General features: G+C 36.8%; 1 protein-coding gene across 50 annotated transcripts in view; it reads right to left on the reverse strand.

Annotated features, from left to right (window-relative positions):
* si:ch211-51h4.2 overlaps positions 1-16,864 on the reverse strand; it is a 488,455-nt gene extending 471,591 nt beyond the window's left edge. For 21 of the 50 annotated variants that reach the window (XR_012387016.1, XR_012387017.1, XR_012386996.1 and 18 more), the window contains exon 1: positions 10,750-11,167. Coding sequence is in view for 10 of the 50 variants with exons in the window: in XM_073916371.1 (XP_073772472.1) it covers positions 10,750-10,768 (19 nt within the window). In the remaining 40 variants the exon portion in view is untranslated. Of the gene's footprint in view, positions 1-10,506; positions 11,168-16,672 lie in introns of those variants that run through there. The other 29 variants (XR_012387012.1, XR_012387011.1, XR_012387009.1 and 26 more) reach the window with 4 other exon arrangements.
* Between the last annotated feature and the right edge of the window lie 575 nt (positions 16,865-17,439).

A 17,439-nucleotide genomic window follows, 5' to 3' on the forward strand; every position in this document is an offset into this window, starting at 1 on the left:
AATAAAGTATACTGAATATAAAATGAATGAATATAAGTGAATATAAAGTATACTCAATAATACTTGTAAATGTAGTACAACCTTTACTGATGCATGCTTACAATCCAATTTCACGCTCGATAACTTTAGCTAATTCATTGAGTTGAGTTGAACTATTATACATGTCAACACCAGTGGTGTAAAGTAACAAGTTACAAATACTCAAACTCCTGCGATTGATTAGTTTTTTCTCAGGAATTGTAATTTACGAAGTACTGTAGTTTTAAAAAAGTGTACTTTAACTTTCCCTTCAATACATTTTAGTGCAGTATTGGTCCTCCACTACTTTCCCTCAACCTACAGTCTCTACTGTATTTTGTTCCTCAGTCCTGTGATTCATGTCCAATCAAATCACATATAGAAGGTAAATCGCATCATAATGAACTACCTCAAGACATCGAAAATCTTTACATGCATTGACCTAGATACTGTTTAGATCAGTGGTCACCCATCTCAGTACTGGAGGGCCGGTGTCCCTGCAGGGTTTAGCTCCAACTTGCCTCAACAACACACCTGCCTGGATGTTTCAAGTATACCATGTAAAGCTGCGGTCACACTAGAGTTTGTGTCCGAAGTTCTGTTGTACGGCGCTGCGAAAAGGGGCGGGGTTAAACAAGATTATTAGACATTGAAAAAAAAAAACGAGCTATTGCTCCATGTTTTACATTTCTGTCCAGAGTAGGGATGCAATGATTAACCGGCTTCACTATGAACCGCGATTTAATTTGTCACAGTTAATTAATCGTAAAGGCTACTCACACCATGTTTCTGCACTGAGCAAAGCTGCTTCAACTAAACTGTGTGCTAGTTTGTCACTAAGACTAATAACCATGCACACTAGATTAACTATGACTGAGGCTATTAACTAAGGCAAGCTCGTCCAAGTTCGTTATTTCCACTGGTGTGATGCGCACACAACATAGCGCACTCATGCTTTTCAGGTGCACCTCATTGGGATAACAGGGGGCTTTTGTGGCTGTAGTCTGATGAAGAAGCAGTACATGAAAAGTACACAGGCTTGCAAACCCACTTAAAGTTATTAATAATGGCGCCGATAATGTCCGCTAAATGTAAAACCTAACACTGTACACATCATCGCCAGAGAAGCTCGCCTTTACTAAGTTTTAACTGAAACTACAGCTCATGACAACAGAGTTGTGCTGGTGGTCATCGCGAGAATCCTGCTCTGCCCCGCTTATATGGGTCGGCTGACCCGCCGGCTTTTTTCACAAACACAGAGATGAAGATCAGAGCATAACGAGACTGAGGATTTACAATGACCAAACCAAAACTTTTAAAGAGGTGCAGGAGAGAGACTTTTCTTCCTTTCTTTGGTCCATTCTTTCTGTTTATTAAATTGACCAGCATATAAAACAACAGTGCAAAAGAAACATTTCTTACTGCAAAGCTTATTTTTTTATGCAAACCAGATTTATTTTTCATTAAGTAACAGTAGGATTTTTTATAACAGATAACTCACACATTCAAGTCAGAATGATAATGAGAAATGTAAATTTTTTTAAGTTGGGAGCACTGGCAATTTCAAGCCCTGCATTAGACAAATACTGTTTTTTATTATTATTATTTATTATTATTTTTATTTATTTATTTCTCTGTCATTTATTTACAGTGTAAAATAATTTCTATTTAAATGTCAAAAACATTCACTTATTTTTAAGCATAAAGAGAGAAATTTACTATTGTTTTTTTTTTATTATTTTGTGCTGTATCAATAAGTTACTGAGCAGCAATAAATAACACTGTAAAATAAAATTTTTCATCTTTTTTTCTAAACTAGAGGGGCTTGAAATTAATGAATGCATACTAATCGGGATAACCGTGAACCGTGATTATTTCTCAGACTATAATCGTACAACCAAAGTCTATAATCGTTGCATCCCTAGTACAGAGAGGTCATGTTTTGATCCTCGATTGGTCTCACGCAGTCGAGTGATGCGATTTCGCAGGTCACTAAGCTTAAACTTTGCACCGCATAAAACTGCGAAACTCAATGCATGACCCTGCGTTTCCGGTCTGACGCATTCGTGTGCGTATGTATGGAAGTCTATGGGGAGAAAACTCCTGTGTGACCGCAGCTTAGGAAATTCATTAGCATGTTCAGGTGTGTTTGATTAGGGTTGGAGCTAAAATCTGCAGGACACCGGCCCAAACCGGAACAAGTTTGATGACCCCTGGTTTAGATGCATGTCACCGATGAGAAGATGATGGATGTTTACTGTATGATAACCGAAATAGCCTTAAACACCCAGCAGGCACAAGATGTCAACATACTGTCAGATTGACGTTATACCCTTACATCATGGGGACGTCATGTCTGAAAATGAAAATCGGGTTGAAGTCAGAACCCAACGTCAGGGCGACGTTGGTGTCTAACGTCTAACCTAAAATCAACCAAATATCAACGTCTAATGAGGTTACAGCTTGACGTTGTGTGCATGTTACCACCACAACGTCTATCAGATGTTTGATTTTGTGTGCCATACCTGACAAATAAATGTCAGTATTTGACCTCAATATGACGTTGGTTTAAAATGTTGGCTCGACGTTGGATTTTGTTCACTTTTTTACACAATCTAAAATCAATAAAAATAAAAATATTAACGTCATTATTGGACATCCTTAGACACTGGCTAGACATTGAATTTTGGTCACCTGACATCACAACATAAATCTAGGTTTTATGTGACTGCTGGATAATAACTAAATGCACTACAGAATGTTACGTTTACACACATCCAGAGATTAATTTGTGCCGGAACAAGTAACTCTGAAATCGGACCGGCACCTCATTTTACCAATCCCCCTCTACACTCTTATCCCCGTCCCGCCCCGCTCTTCACTTTCTTCCACAACTTCCCAATTCTCATCATTTTCATCCTGGACCACACCAGCCCTGCACCTCCACCACCACCCCCTGCTCTACACTACCTCTCCTTGCTCTGGTAACAAGCCAGATTCGTTACCTCGATTCAGAGACCTCACAACTTACAAATTAGGCACTGCACACATCCACAAATTACATTTTGATGCATTAGCTGAAGGGGTGCTAATTTATGCTCAATTTCGATTATCGAATCAAAAAATAGAATCGTCGATGCTGCCACGCCCCCATGTCACATCAGCTTGGCTTGCCAAGCGGGAAAAAAACATGCTTGTTGAAGTGCTTGTTAAACTGCAGAAGCAGGAGACCCGTCGACAGAACTTAAACCCTCTCCTCTTTCAATGAAGTCGCCGGTGTGTAAGCATTTTGGATTTCCAGTGAGTTATGTTGACAACGTTCGTGTTGTAGACAAAAAAAAAACACTTTTGCAAGCTCTGCTATGTACGTATTACAAACGGTTCGTCCGATAGACAACAGCGGCATCGCGATCCTCCGCCCGCCCCCGTTGCAAATCCGTTCGCGAAAAGTACACACTCAGGCCCTGTTTACACTGTCTTTGTTTTTAAATGGCATTTTAGAACGACAATGATTTGACATCCACAGTGGCGTGTAGCATTTCTGAGCAGCCCTCCTTCCTCTCTACCTCTGAAAATGCACATCACGAGACCACACAGACACAGACGCATTCAAAGCCATGCGCTCGAGAGAGCAGGTCCAGGCAGTCAGAGGACTGCTTCAATCTTTCACTCACTTGTACTAAGTCATTTTAGCGCACACCTCAGATACTGTTGGCTGGTTCCTGTTGGTTGTGCGTCTTTTTTACCGATGCCAATATAATGACACAGATCACTGCCTATTCACGAGTCCCGCAGAAAAAGTGATTGACAGGTGGTAATTATGTGTGTATCTTGCCTTTATTCATTTACTGTATGATTTGTTTATGGGTAAAACAAAGACCATGCAGGTCAGGTAGTTTAAACGGTAGGCTACAAATAATTAATTGGTCATTAATTAATTAATTATTCATAATCGAAAATCGAATCGAATCGTGACTTTAGAATCGAAAATGTAATCGAATCGAGGATTTGGAGGATCGTGACACCCTTAATTAGCTAACGTTTAATACTCACCACTCACTACTCTAAATACTTTTGAAAGGTCTAGTATTTACTCAAACAGTTACGTATGCTCTACTTGCACTGTATTTTTGGGCAAGTAATAGTACTTTTAACCAAGTATGATTTTTCAATACTTTTTCCACGGCTGGTTAACATTAATGAATAAATACTATAGTAAATGTATTTATCGTTGTTTGTCCATGCTAATAAGCACATTTACTAAAATTGCACATTTACTAAAACTGCAAAATGTTAAATCAAATCAAATTTGGTGTATTCATAAAACACATTATATGTGGAAACTGATATGTAGATTTATTTTAAATTAGCCAACGTTTCTAAAGCCCTTTAAAGATATTTTCAGTTTGACGCTTGTTATATTAACTAATTTCCAATTATCTATTCAACCTCAGCTCTCTATTTAGTTTTGTGCATTCTGTTAATAGTTCAAACACGTCAAATGTCACCCGCATAGTCGTATTATTATCAAAACTTAAGATCTGCTTTAGAACTGCAGATACTGTGAAGTCAAAATCAATGTCTTCAAATGTCAGAAAATGTTCAATAAAAGAGGAAGATGGAAATATGAATAGATGAAAAGAGCAATCTTATAATTAGCTGAACAAAGCTGCTTTGAAAAACACTGTCACTTTCGAAATGTGGAATGTATTAACAGAAATTATTTACCATACGCTGACATTTACCAAATATATAGATGCATTTAACAATTATCTATCTAATCCAGAGATGCCCAAATTAGGTCCCCGTATACTTTGATTTGGCCCACCAGGGGCAAAATGATTGTAAAAGTTTAGGGAGTGACTTTAACAGAGAATCTCATTTCTATTTTAATGTAATCTTTTGTTAGATTGGTTTATTGTTGAGCTACAAAAAAGTAAACTGAAATTAAATATTTAAATTTAATGTTGTAAATAAATCAGATTTTTTTTTATTTTTATTTTACTTAACAAATGGGAGAAAAAGCAGAAGATATTAGCATGCAAATCAAGGCAAAGGCAGGTTCAGCATGACTTGTGTATTCGGCACTGAACTCCATTGTTTTATAAATGGGGTTTATATATACACATATATATACATACATATACATATATATATAATCCTGCTAAATATTGCTATTTAATCCATAATAATAATAACTCATAATAATAACTCCTGTATAGTCCTACAGCATACTTTCACATCTGACACTCGATAACACTTGAATACCCTGTCAGAAAAGTCTAGTGGCTGGGAATGAGCTTTTTACAGTATCTGGTATAATTAATTTGTTTTTGTGTGTTTACATAGATGAATATGGCCACGGTGTAAATGCACAGTACAGTTATGAGCTTATTGCCAAATTATATCATTATGATAACATAATATATGCCTTGGTGATTTCCAGAAGATAAATAAAAAAAAATAATGCAACTGGAATAACTACAGAAGTTGCCATTGTCGATCTCATATAAAATAAGAGATCATAATGACATATGATGACATGTGCAGGTGTTTAAGTGCTGTCATTTCATAGAGGTAAAATTTGAAGTCCTTCCTCTTTACACTCTGTTTCAAGGGCCAAGGGGAAGGGGTAGGGTACAAAAATAAAATTGAGATTGGGCCCAAGTGTATTACATTTTGTATTACATTAAAGTTGCCAAGTGTAATTTTCTAAAGCATATTATAATAGTTATAAATAAATAGAAAAAATACTTTAACTGCATTTACTGATGCATACTATTTTTCATAAATTTTATATTATTTTAAACTTAAAGCATGACAGTAAAACATGAACACCGTTGTGTATGTATTAACACATGTGCTTGTTTGTTGTAAAAATTCATAATAATGACAAAAAAATATTAATTTGTGCATGTGCAGCCCTGCTGCTTTTGTATTCTGGGAGATTTTTCACCCCTTGGTTTCAAGTGTGGTCCTGGAAATCTCAGTTTCAAGGGCTATCTATCTACCCCTTAGCCCTATGCCTTCAAGCTAAAAATAATTGGGACAGAGGGTAAGGAAAAAAAGAGCTAGGGGGTAGAATTGGGATTGAGTCTTAATTTTGGCCAACAGCTCTAAATCAAGCTTTGATTTTGGCGCTTTATAAGAAAAGGTTTAGGCACCCTAGGTCTATACAATTTCTGTTATATATTTACAATGAATAATTAAGCATTGTAAGATCAGCTTAGGCGACGCAGTGGCGCAGTAGGTAGTACTGTCGCCTCACAGCAAAAAAGTCACTGGTTCTAGCCTCGGCTGGGTCAGTTGACGTTACTGTGTGGAGTTTGCATGTTCTCCCTGCATTTGCATGGGTTTCCTCTGGGTGCTGCGGTTTCTACCATAGTCCAAAGACATGCAGTATAGGTGAATTGGGTAGGCTAAACTGTCAATAGTGTATGAGTGTGAATGACTGTATGAATGTTTCCCAGATATGGGTTCCGGCTGGAAGGGCATCCGCTGAGTAAAAAATATATGCTGGATAAGTTGGCAGTTCATTCCGCTGTGGCAACCCCAGATTAATAAAGGGACTAAGCCGAAAAGAAAATTTATGAATGAATGAATGAGGATCAGGTTATTTTCCCAGTATTGGATTGCGACTAAAAAGGGCATCTGCTTTGTAAAATAAATGCCAGAGTAGTTGGTGGTTCAATCTGTTGTGGCAACCACTGATAAATCAGGGATAAAGATGAGGGAAAATAAAAAAAAAATCAGCTTATACTTTATGTATTTTAATGTCATTTATTTCTCTGATTGCAGGGTTCAACTTTAAGGATTTTTTGTACTAGTCTGATCGGGCCAGTGGTTCAGATTTTTACTTGCCCTGCCAAAATTTTCACTGGGCCCACCAAAAAAAAAAAAAAAAGGAAGTTAATAGCTATATTTTAGCAGCATATTTAAAATAATGTGTCGAAAATAAAGTCTGTGAATCTACAATTTTAATACTTAAAAAAAAAAAATTAAAGTGTTATGCAAACAAAAAGACTAGTATGGAAAATGTGGAGGTGTTTTGTTACAGTTCGAAATTATTTAACAAAAGGTGGGCTGACTTTTCAAACTGACGGCAAACTGTGCAAAACATGTCTTAATTTTTTTGTCACGTTGTTCACAAGTAAATGTCTGCTTCCAAGACATTAGAAACAGACATTTTCTTTTAGCCTTATATTTTGATGTTGCCGCCATGTTGCTGTTTCTTCTCTGTACTGGTTGTTACCAGGTTATGGACAAAAATTGCATGCCCAAAACATCAAATCAGATAAGAGGAACCTTAAAGCAATATGGAATTTACGACATCACAGACAAGGTGGTGTTTAAAGACTTAAAAGCACAAACTTAAAATGCACGCAATTGACAAATAGTCGCAGACAAATTAAATGTTAGTGACAAGGCAGCACTGTCCCAATCGGGCCAGTAATGATCCTGTCTATTGTCCCAAGCGTCTCTCACGCTGGCCCTGGGCCACCGGGCAGTCCTTATTGTTGAGCCCTGCATTGTAAAATGAAATTTTATGTCAGTTAATACTGATTGCTCATTCAATTATTCATTTTCAGTTAATAGTTTTTATGGTTTTAGTTTAAGTTAAATAACAATACCTATATGGGCTATTAATTAACTAATTTATTTTCAATCTCTAAAACAGTTGAACAGTAGTGCCACTTCAGTATATATTCTGGGAATATTTCAGTTTGCAGCTGTTTGGAATGCAAACTAAAGGAAATGTAATAATTAAAGTAAAAAAAAAGAACATTTTCGAGAACAGATGGAGCAAGGGACAGGGCATCTGGTCATCCTATATTGACCATTTCTTGCAAAATCTGTCTACAACAGTGCCAAAATAAGAGTTTTCAGCTTTTTGCATTTTCTAATCTGATTTGAGAGCAGCATCTGCATAATTCCGCAAACTGAATTCGATTAGGGCAAAATAAGTTAAATGGAGCAGACAACAGTGTACTGAAGCAAACATACAAATCTAGAGAGACATAGAGCATCTATGTGCACAGACTCTAGTATAAAAACTCGGGTAAAACCAAACACACTCCTTGTCAAACCATCACAATGTCACCTTGTCTTTTAATAGCTTTTTTTCCCAGCAATAACCTGAGGTGGCAGTCAAGATTTACATGTGAAGAATTTGAGAGCAGCCATACACTGTAATGAGAGAGAATATCTCCAAAGCTAACGCAGGGAAGGGGGAAAAAAAGGAAAATAATAATAAAAAAAAAAAACCCTAAGCATAAACACGTCTCTTCTGGCCTAATTACAAAAATTACGCCATGGCTCTTTGATGCATATTAATAAGATGCTTCTGATTAGCCTCTCACCAAGAAATAACAGCGGCAGTCACGAATGAGAAGCCAAACTGAAAAGTTCAAATTGACTTTGCTGACACTACAGATAGCATTTGATTTTCCAATTACAGTGTAAATGTTTGGGCAGGATTAGTTACAGATGCACGAATACCATCGGGGAATAAACACTTATTGTTAAAATGGAAAATGATCCTTGAAGGCTTTTAATCTGCCTCCGAGTACAACAAACCAGGTATTCTCGTCAACGAGGAGCGCTATTAGCATTTGGACTCTAAAAATACCTCCTCCCAAAAAACTTTTATTATCTGAAGCAGCACGGCACATATTACCAGGCCTCTAAATGAACTCTCGGCTCACGGATACCAGTTAGTGTAATAATACGAAACATCAGGAAATTAAATCTGAGAGATAAAAGGCTTCCGTTGACGCCGTAAGCAGGAAAGAACAAGTCGTTTTGGTAAATAGACAGGTTTGATTAATTGACAGAATGCCTCGAAATACTGTATACAATCCTTGCGGGCAGAATTGTGGGGCGGCTATTTGCAGATTTAAATTACGCCAACCCTCGCAGTCAAGATGATGGATGACAACATAGCGCAGAGGTAGCGAAGTAACTATGATGGCATTTTAATGACATCGGTATCATCAGATCTGGCAACCGACCAAAGTGGGGGTAGCATCCTCAAGCAGACGTTTAATCTAGATATCGCACAAGTTTCACTTTCCTGCAGGTCTCTCGTATTAGGGGCTGATTAATGGACGGTTGTTGAAGTTTTATGTACTTGCGCTATAAACCTCATTTCAGGAAATCACAATGCAGACAGTAATTGTGTTATTGGCTTGCTAAAATCCACTTAGGGATATAAAACAGGAGAAAAATTGAAGACGCAATGAAAATTATGCCTGATGCTGTACAAACAATGGGAGCTGTCAGATATATGCACGCTTCTGCTTGATGGCCGGATCGAGCGACGAATCCAAGCAGTTTGCACATAAAATAGGCCTAAAAGGTTTATGCAGCTGTCACATAATGCTGCTACACTGCCAATAACAACATCTGCAGGCTTTCTACTAAAACAACACGACGGCTCGTGCAGCTGGAACCGCAAACATAAAGCAGGGACGCTTTCTATTGCCATTTAAAGGAATAGTTCACCCCAAAAACAATCTCTACCATTCTCCTATTCATGCTGAAGCTGAGGGGAGACGTTTAGGGGAATATTAATGCTGCTTTTTGCTACAGTGAAAGCAGACAGATGGCAGGTGCAGTCTTACTCTGTAAAGTATTGAGCATTTCATATAGAGCACATGCACAATAGGTATGGCCAATATAGATTTTAATATACATCACAATATTTTCTGGTATGTATTTCAATAATGATATCAATAGCTATGTTTTCATCCAACTATGTGAATTTAATTTATGCGGAAAACTGGAATATCGCATAAAAGAGAGCATTTCCATCCAGCGAGTCAAAGAGAACAACATCGTCCTGATTAACTGGCGCCAAACATCAACAGTAAAAACGGAATTTGCTGCGGTAGACGCTGTGTCAATCTTTTCTTCATGTAATAAATGACTTGCATCTGACTTAATAATCTAATAACACTAATAATGAAACGGTTACATGGCTAATGATGATAATTGGTATGTATTCACTGAAAGACAAATAGTCTGGAATATTTAAAGAAAAACTATTTAATCCTATTTTTTTTTTAACAAACTAAATAAATAAATAAAAATATCACAAGAACATACATCACAAACCACTCTTACAGGATTCTAGAGCAGTGTAAGTTAGTTCCCAACCTTGTTTTGCCTGACAGTCTTTTCCCCTGGAAAATATTGTAACTTAGGGCCCCCTCCACATTTAATGATATTATCGCTCATATAGGTTTGCAGTAATGATGACAAAAGAAAATGTTGTTTTCAAACAAACGATGTAACGTTATATATGCAAATATAAAAGCCTAATGTTAAATATAAAAGCAAAACATAAGCAGGCCATTTGTAACTGAAACAAACATTAGCCTTTGGCCTTTAAAGTGGCCCTATTTAAAATTCAATAACAAAAATATCAGTATTCACACTGGTGTAAGTTGTAAGGGAAAAATAATACAGGCTATTATAATTTAATACTTGCATGTCTTTTTTTGTGGAGGACGGATTAACTTAAAAGTTTGTCCATTTTTGGTGAGCGAGGGCAGTGATCCTCAACCGTTTATTCACAGACCTCAGACAAGGGGGTTGCTAGGTGACCATTAAAGTTTTTTCAGAAGATGACAAGCTGACAAAACATTGCTGTCACTCTGATACAAGTTTTATCCATGGAGAAAATTACAGCAGTGTTTGCGTGTTGTTGAATTTGTCTTAATGTCTTACCGAAATGTGAATATTCCATACAAGCTGAAGCTGATCGGTCAATTCTTGTCACGTGATTTTCGCGGTGCGTTCGCGGGATTTACTGGCATGAGCGCGTCACTCCACTTGTACAGGCAAGACGCGCACTTCCATTTGTGAATTTCCATCCCTTTCCACAAACAACAAACTTGTGTAAACTCTAGAAATACGCGATATGCGAACGGCCGCCGTCATATGTGATCTCGATCAGTTGATTTTCTTGCACAGACATGGTGCATTCACCTGCTTTTTTGACAAATGGATTGCGATTCCATTCCTTGGCAGTTTATGGGTCGTTCACTGGGCCCCTTTTAGCAAAGTAACTTTCCAAAGACGTGTTTCCTACGCATTTTGCTGCTAGTGGGTTAAATTTGAGCTTTCAAGTGACCAAGACGTAAGCGAGGGAATATGGTCATTTTTCAAAATAAAAGACTTTTCAAAATAAAAGATCGTTCAGACTTAGATAATAGCAAGGGGATTAAATGAAATAAGGCAACATGATCATTTTCTTAATGCTTAGATTTTTTGAAATATGACACAAGCCCGCTGATGTCCCTTTGTGGGCCGGGGCCCTTCAGAAGGGGGGAGGGGGGGTGTATGGGTTGTTGCTTGGCGATTTTCAAAAATGTCATATATTTTTACTATAATATTAGAACTATCATATTTTATCCATAACCTGCAGAATATAAAAACTAGAGCTAATTATTTTTTCAACTTATATTTGATATATACTTAATATTTAATAGTTACATTTAAAAAAACATCAGTAGTCAAAAAAAAGTCATCAGTAGGCCCACACGGAATGTGTATGGGCAGAATTTCGCAGATTTTTAGCCCATCATTGTTTCTGTATATTTACTTTAGTAAATGTGTGTACATCTATATTTATTCAGTTTTTTAATTAATTTCAGTAATATTATTGACTAATATATGATTTATGTAAAATGCAGTTTGAAAATAATATTTTCTATCTTTTACATTTACATTTAGTCATATAGCAGACTTTTAGTAGATATATTAAATGAGAGACTTGCTTTGTTTACCAAATAAAGTGAATCTAATTGGATTTGCATTTTAAACATTTAATAAAAGTTAAAAAGATTAAATTTTTTATTTAATATATTAAGGTTTTAGTTTTAGGTTTTAGGTTTTTTTATGATACTCCCAAAATAATTCCACTGAAATCTGCAGGTTTTTACCAAAATTCTCAGCAGAAATAGCAAAAAACCTTTGCAGATTCCGTCTGGCCCCAGTCATCAGCCTTTCAATTTTCTTTCCATTGGATTGTGACCCCTGGGGTTATTAAGCTAGATTAACATCACAGCAATAGCGTTAGTTGCAGCAGATTGATTTTACGGTACAATGTTAAACTTTGACACCTTTATGGCACTCGCATACATAAAAAAAAGGCCACGACTGAACAAGGAGGACGATCTCCAAGTGGCTCCAAGTCTTCAAAACTAAACCAAGAATAGTCTCGTGCTATAAACATTGTGCTCCCTACTCTCATTAAGTGAGGTATATTTTAAATAAACAAATGATTAATGATTCTAAAAAAAAATAGACTGTTGCACTTTTTTAGTTTCGTCAATAAGCTTGTTTATATAATTTCTATAGGTGTATGTACACCATTGTGTGCAATATTTGTATACTTATAACCACCTCCGAGGATAGAGGGGGTCGCGAGTCACTGGTGTTGTTATTTCAGGGGTCGCGGGCTGAAAAGTTTAAGAACCCCTGTTCCAGAGGATGCCCTTGTATGTTAAAACTGCAAATTTGCATTACAGAAGTAAAAACAGCAACTATCAAATAAAGAAAAATAAGCAAGAAATAGAAAAACGGATCAAACAATTCTGGCAGTATTCATGTTATTCAAGTCATCCTGGGTATTTTAACGTGAATAACACTTATAATGTGATGCTAATTGACAGCCTGCCTTGGATCCTAAAAAAAAATCTCATTCTGAAAGCACATCTGGTCACAAAAAGAAATTATTTCATGCACTCATCCGATTTTAAGAAACTAAACGCAGGCAAAACTGTATCAAACACACATTGCTGTGGCATTGATCGATTGTATGATTTATTATTTTTATTATTATCATGATAAGAGTAAATCTCACCATAGGGAGGCATTTTGATGGTATATTGGAAATGGAAAAATAATTGCCCACGTCTAATGCACAATATTCAAAATATTTTCAATATGAAAGCTTCGGAACATCTACACTTCTAAAATAAAAAATAAAAAAGATTAATTGGATTCACAATTATTATTGTTGTTGTTTTTTCTTTAAGGGAAGTGGTTGCAAACAATTATAAAGGTTGAATTTAAACAACAGATTAAGTTGAACATTACTAAATGTAATTTTGTCTGTGTAAATTCAGCCCATATACATTTTTTCAACCACTTACTTACTCTCAGGGCCGTTTATATCCAAGTTGATATTTAGTCGCACCATTTCACAACATTTTACGAGGTGGGTCGTTAGCCCAACGCCCCACCCCCAACCCCTAACCTGGAGGATCTATACACCAGGACATCTGCACATACACTACGGACAATTTAGATTACCCAAATCACCTATACTGCATGTCTTTGGACTTGAGGGGGAAACCGGAGGACATAGAGAAAACCCATCCGAACACAGGGAGAACATGCAAACTCCACACAGAAATGCCAACTGTCCCAGCAGGGACTCGAACCAGCGACCTTCTTGCTGTAAGGCGACATTGCTACCGACTGCGCCATCATGCAACCCTTGCAACCACTTACCTTACCAACATTTTGTAAATCCACTGTATAATCTTTTTTAGTAATTATATTGATTTAAATGCCGGTCTGAACATTACGATAGGCTTTCCTACCTGCCTGTCAACATGTTGATTTCATCCCTCTATGCACACTGTTCATGGAAACAGGTCACGTTACTGTGACAGGTCACAACTGACAGGACATGTGTCCACCGAAGCAACCAAAAACGATTGCGCTCTTACAAAAATGCTCCGCTGAGCACTTGAAAGCTCTTCTTTAGCATTGAGTTCGATATTTTTCAACTGCCAGTGGATTTAAGAAACAAAAGGCAAACAGCACATTGTCATGCCCATGCTGCTGGCTTTCTAATTCAAATGCAGTGCTTTCATTGAAAACAGGCAAAAAATATGTGTGGACACACACCCTTATAATGTTGTATACTATTACATTATATAGTAATACAGTTAAACAGTAATAGTTTCTCAGTGGCGACTGAGAGATAAGAGAATTTCACACTTGTCACTTCTGTTCTCAGATCTGCAACTGCTTGTGTGTGAAAGTAGCTTTTCAAGTTCGTTCAACTTAAATTCAGAGATGGGAAGTAACGATGTACAAATACTTCGTTACTTAAGTAGATTTTTCTGGTATCAGTACTTTACTCCACTACTTATTTTTCTGACAACTTTTTACTTTTACTCCTTATATTTTTACACAAATATCTGTACTTTCTACTTCTTACATTTTTAAATTGTGCTCGTTACTTTCATATTAATGTTTTGTGGTGCGATATATATTTTTTCTTGTCATCGCCCGATTTGAACGCCTTTTTGATTTAATCAATCTATTTCTTGTCATTTAGTTGTTGTTTTTTTAACATCTGATCACACACCATAAGTAGGCTTGTTTATTAAGCTTATCATGGTAACGGCAAGAATTGGGAACGTGGATGAGACAGAGAATCAGTGATGTAAACATAACTAATGTCACGTTTATACTGGGTAATAGGCTAGGATGCGTTTTGGTTGACCAGATCACAGGTAAACGAGACACATTTCCGTTCGGATTTGGCATATGGGGTTAAAGTCTTTTGTCTACTTCTGACCACGGTGTACTGTACTTCTCTGATCTTTCAATCTAATACCGCAAAAAAAAAAAAAAAAAAAAAAAACTTTAACAGTAGTTAAAATAAAACAGGTACATATTTCAGGCTGTACTACTTTTTTATTTGAGTACAAAAGTGTAGAGAGTATTTGTACTTCTACTTGAGTAAAGGATGTGTGTACTTTTGCCATTTCTGCTTAAATTATATTAAATTAACAGTTAAAGGGCTATTTCAAACACACACACACACAAAAAATTAAAAATCAGTTACTCACCATTATTTGACCACCCCCCCCCCCCCCCCCCCCCCACCACACACACACACACCTATGTTCATCTTTGGTATACACAAAGTAAGATATTTTGGATCAAATCTGAGGGCTTCATCATACTCCATATACAGCAGGGTTGCAAAAATGTACCATAAACATCCTCAAAAAAACAAAATACGGAAACCATTTTTGAGGATTTTTGGGCAAGCAAGTATTTTAAAGCACTTTAGAAATACTCAAAAATGCATCTGTCAATGTTTTCAAACTATTCTATTTAACTGACAAAAGTCACACAAGTGGCAATTTCACATCCGTCACATCCATAACGGAGAGATGCCACATACGTAACGACACTTTTTCCTCATAAATGTGAAAATATTAAATAAAATAAATATTGGCCCTCTATATTGTATAGAGAGCCAACTCTTATCCTTTTAATTATCATTGTTTCTTTCGTGTTGTGCAGTTTAATTCACAGAATTTCTACAAAGTATGCTGTAAAACTCACTGACTTGTTTTTGTCACATCCATGACGCATGTTTGTTTACCTTATTTTGAGTACAAAACATTGTTTACAGATTGATTATTTTCTGGTCCCTTAACTATGTGGTCAGTTGTTCTGCAAAACATAAAGAGGTGTTTCAATATAAATGTTAACATTTACTTTCTCTTTGAATTTTTGTTTGAACTTTTTTGCTCATATATATTTATTCTATCATTCATTCATTCATTTTCTTTTCGGCTAAGTCCCTTTATTAATCCTGGGTCACCACAGCGTAATGAACTGCCAACTTATCCAGCATATGTTTTACGCAGCAGATCCTCTTCCAGCCGCAACCCAAAACAGGGAAACACCTTACATACACTCTTCTGTTCACACTCATACACTATGGACAATTTGGCTTATTCAATTCACCTGTACCACATGTCTTTGGGATGTAGGGGAAACCGGAGCACCCGGAGGAAACCCACACAAACATGGGGAGAACATGCAAACTCAGAAATGCCAACTGACCCAGCTGAGCCTCAAACCAGCAAACTTCTTGCTGCTTTGGCGAATGTGCTTAGTAACAAACAAACTTACCTTTTTTTTCTACATACAAACTGCAAACTTATATGAGCGATAATATCATTGAATGTGGAGAGGGGCCTTATTTTTCCAAGTAGGGGTGTCAGGCAAAAAAAAAGATTGGGAACTACTGCCCTGAGGGACACCTTGTGAGATACTTCAAACTTTAAATATATATTAAAATAATAATACATCAATAATGAGATCAATTCAGTATCTCCTTGCTGTTGTAAGAAAAAAACAGCACATTTTTAAGAGACTGATATTTACATAATTAGAAATTGGACTGTTCTCACAGAAACCCAATGTGACACTTATTGACAAGAAAAAAAACTATTCATAACAAGGCAAGCATAAAAATAACTCGTCAACAGACAACAAACAAATAAATAAATACATAAAAATAACACCACTTATGATAAAAAATAAAAATTTTCAGTTAAACAACTTGGGAGAAATGCTTCCCATGCATGCATGCGCGTGAGAAATGCACGTGAACGAGGCATTCAGCGGAGGAGACCGACGTCATGCTGTACTTTATCTTTGTTCTGGACCAGAAAGCAAATCTGGAGACCTATAAAGATATAATGTGCTCTGTCTATGATAGGGTGATATGGTGTTAAACGTTCAATTGAATGATATAGTGCGGGGTGGGTATTTTAGACCTCTGCGCTGCTATCACACATCGATCTCTCCCCCTGATACTCACAGCACTGCAGATAAATTAAGCTCTGTTTCCAGGGTCTATCCTGGTTTTTCCTTGCGCTTTTGAAAGACACTGCTGTCTCAGTGTTTTCTGAGATCTCTTCCGCCGTTGTCGCCATCATTGTACTTATATATTCCGTCTCTCCCGTGCATTCCTGCTGAAAGCGCGTGACGCTGAGCGTGCGCGTCAACAAGCAAAGCGCGCGCCTTCTAATGCCACAGCTGCGTTTGATACTGTAATTAAAGGAGAACAAGATTATTAGAAAGAAAACGAACGAGTTTAGGAATTGCTTTGAATTATTGTTACATTTAATATTGTCTTAAAAACGATCTGCGAAGGTGTTTACTGTTGGTAACTACACTTATATAATGATTTATAGTTATAATAGTTTTAAATGGTTTAGAATTTAGGCTTTTATACTTGTTTTTTTTTCTCGAGTGTCAAAATGTGGTGAAATAGAAAACAAATGTTCAGACAATGTAATTAATAGGTGTATTTTAACATTTAAATGTATCTAACTATTGTTTATTAAAATGTATTACCACAAAAATAATATACACAATTATGCTTTATAGGTTTTTATGCCAACAACGCAGTGGCACAGTAGTTAGTGCTGTCGCCTCACAGCAAGAAGGTTGCTGCTTCGAGCCTCGGCTGGGTCAGTTGGCGTGTCTGTGTGGAGTTTGCATGTTCTCCCTGCGTTCATGTGGGTTTCCTCTGGGTGCTCTGGTTTTTCCCACAGTCCAAAGACATGTGGTACAGGTAAATTG

Source organism: Danio rerio, chromosome 11, assembly GCF_049306965.1.
Source record: "Danio rerio strain Tuebingen ecotype United States chromosome 11, GRCz12tu, whole genome shotgun sequence".
NCBI lineage: Eukaryota > Metazoa > Chordata > Actinopteri > Cypriniformes > Danionidae > Danio > Danio rerio.